The 1,858-nt window shown below is 48.9% G+C and overlaps 1 protein-coding gene across 3 annotated transcripts in view; it reads left to right on the top strand.

Annotated features, from left to right (window-relative positions):
• Positions 1-1,858, top strand: part of LOC110283630 (H-2 class I histocompatibility antigen, D-K alpha chain-like) — a 10,710-nt gene that overhangs the window by 1,483 nt on the left and 7,369 nt on the right. The window contains exons 4-7 of one of the 3 annotated variants that reach the window (XM_021149021.1): positions 852-1,127; positions 1,255-1,371; positions 1,552-1,584; positions 1,708-1,755. In XM_021149021.1, coding sequence (XP_021004680.1) covers positions 852-1,127; positions 1,255-1,371; positions 1,552-1,584; positions 1,708-1,755 — 474 coding nt within the window. Of the gene's footprint in view, positions 1-851; positions 1,128-1,254; positions 1,372-1,551; positions 1,585-1,707; positions 1,802-1,858 lie in introns of those variants that run through there. The other 2 variants (XM_029470904.1, XM_021149022.2) reach the window with 2 other exon arrangements.

The following is a 1,858-nucleotide window of genomic DNA, read 5'->3' as shown; positions in this document are numbered from 1 at the left end:
GTTATTTTGTTTCTAGTCAGCTTTTGTCTGCACTGGAGAGATCCTGTTTCTCCCTGCCCTTGTATTGTCATTTGTATCACTCTACACAGCTAACCTGGATAATTACACAAGATAAGTCAGGGTTTCTCATTAAAAGAGCGATTATTGTGAGATTACACTGTTTCCTGTCAGAACTAAATATGCAGAAGCCTCCTGCTGTCTCTCTGCCCCAACAACTTACAGTGCTCCCCCTAGTGAATCAGGAATTGGACTTTCTGAGTGACAGGGTCTTCTGAAATCCAGTGTTACAGTGAGCCCACCCTGTGAGCCCACTGTGTTCCAGTGAGTGTTGCACTGGGGTCCACAGCACACTCCAGGGATCCTCTGTAACATACCTGTACCTTGTCCCCCTGAGTCAGAGGCTGGGAGTCATTTTCTCTGGCTACACACTTTGTGACGGCTGTTCACTTGGACTGACAGTTGATGTTGGTTGGCAAGATGACCACAGTGGCAGACTCAGTGGTGGCATCCTTCCAGTGGCATATGGCCCTAATTTCTGATTTTGATTAAATCAAACACATATTAAATTACTTTGTTGCCATTCCCTCTTCCATTCTTTGACTACCTCACTAATGCTAATGAATATCACATAAGGATGACCATGTTGATGGATTCCCTCTTGTCTTCTGAGTCCCAAAAGAAAATGTGCAGTTCTGTGGTGAGGGGACCAGCTCTACCTGCAGGTCACTAGGGTGATGACAGTTGAAGTGTCAAACAGACACATTTTTCAGTGTCATCATTGGTTTAACTGAGTCTTGTGTAGATTTCAGTTTGTCTTGTTAATTGTGGAATTTCTTAAATCTTCCACACAGATCCCCCAAAGGCCCATATGACCCATCACCCCAGATCTGAAGGTGATGTCACCCTGAGGTGCTGGGCCCTGGGCTTCTACCCTGCTGACATCACCCTGACCTGGCAGTTGAATGGGGAGGAGCTGACCCAGGACATAGAGCTTGTGGAGACCAGGCCTGCAGGGGATGGAACCTTCCAGAAGTGGGCATCTGTGGTGGTGCCTCGTTGGAAGGAGCAGAATTATACATGCCATGTGGAACATGAGGGGCTACCTCAGCCCCTCACCCTGAGATGGGGTAAGGAGAGTGTGGGTGCAGAGCTGTGGTCAGGGAAAGCTGGAGCCTTCTGCAGACCCTGAGTTGATCATGACTCAGAGCTGGGATCATAACCTTCACCTTCATTTCCTGTACCTGTCCTTCCCAGAGCCTCCTCCATCCATGGACTCCAACATGGTAATCATAGCTGTTCTGGTTGTCCTTGGAGCTGTGATCACCATTGGAGCTATGGTGGCTTTTGTGTTGAAGAGCAGGAGAAAAATAGGTAGGAAAGGGCAGGGTCAGAGTTTTCTCTCTGTCCCCTTTAAAAGTGTGGTCAGATCATGAATGGGAAACAAATCCACACCCCACATTGCTACTGTCTCCACCTGTGTCCTCTGTCAGTTCTGGGAAACTTCCTAGTGTCAAGATCTTCCTTAAACTCTCACAGCTTTTCTTCTCACAGGTGGCAAAGGAGGGAACTATGCTCCGGCTGGAGGTAGGTGTGGGAGGCAAGATTGTCTCTGAGACTCTTGGGGTGAAGCTGGAGCTCAGGCAGCCCATACTAGCTCCTCCAGCCCCACCTGTCAGTCTCCTGAATGTCTTCTTTCTTCTACTGCAGGCAGCAACAGTGCCCAGGGCTCTGCCTTGTTTCTGGAGGCCTTCAAAGGTAACAAATAGGACCGGGGATTGGACCTAAGGCAAACAGAAGAGGACTGGGTCCCAGGCCCTCTCAGATCTACACCTTTGAATGAGTGGTGGGACTTGGAGAT

Source organism: Mus caroli, chromosome 17 (genome assembly GCF_900094665.2).
Source record: "Mus caroli chromosome 17, CAROLI_EIJ_v1.1, whole genome shotgun sequence".
NCBI lineage: Eukaryota > Metazoa > Chordata > Mammalia > Rodentia > Muridae > Mus > Mus caroli.
The sequence above is the reverse complement of the archived record's forward strand: the minus strand, read 5'-3'. Positions and strand labels throughout refer to the sequence as shown.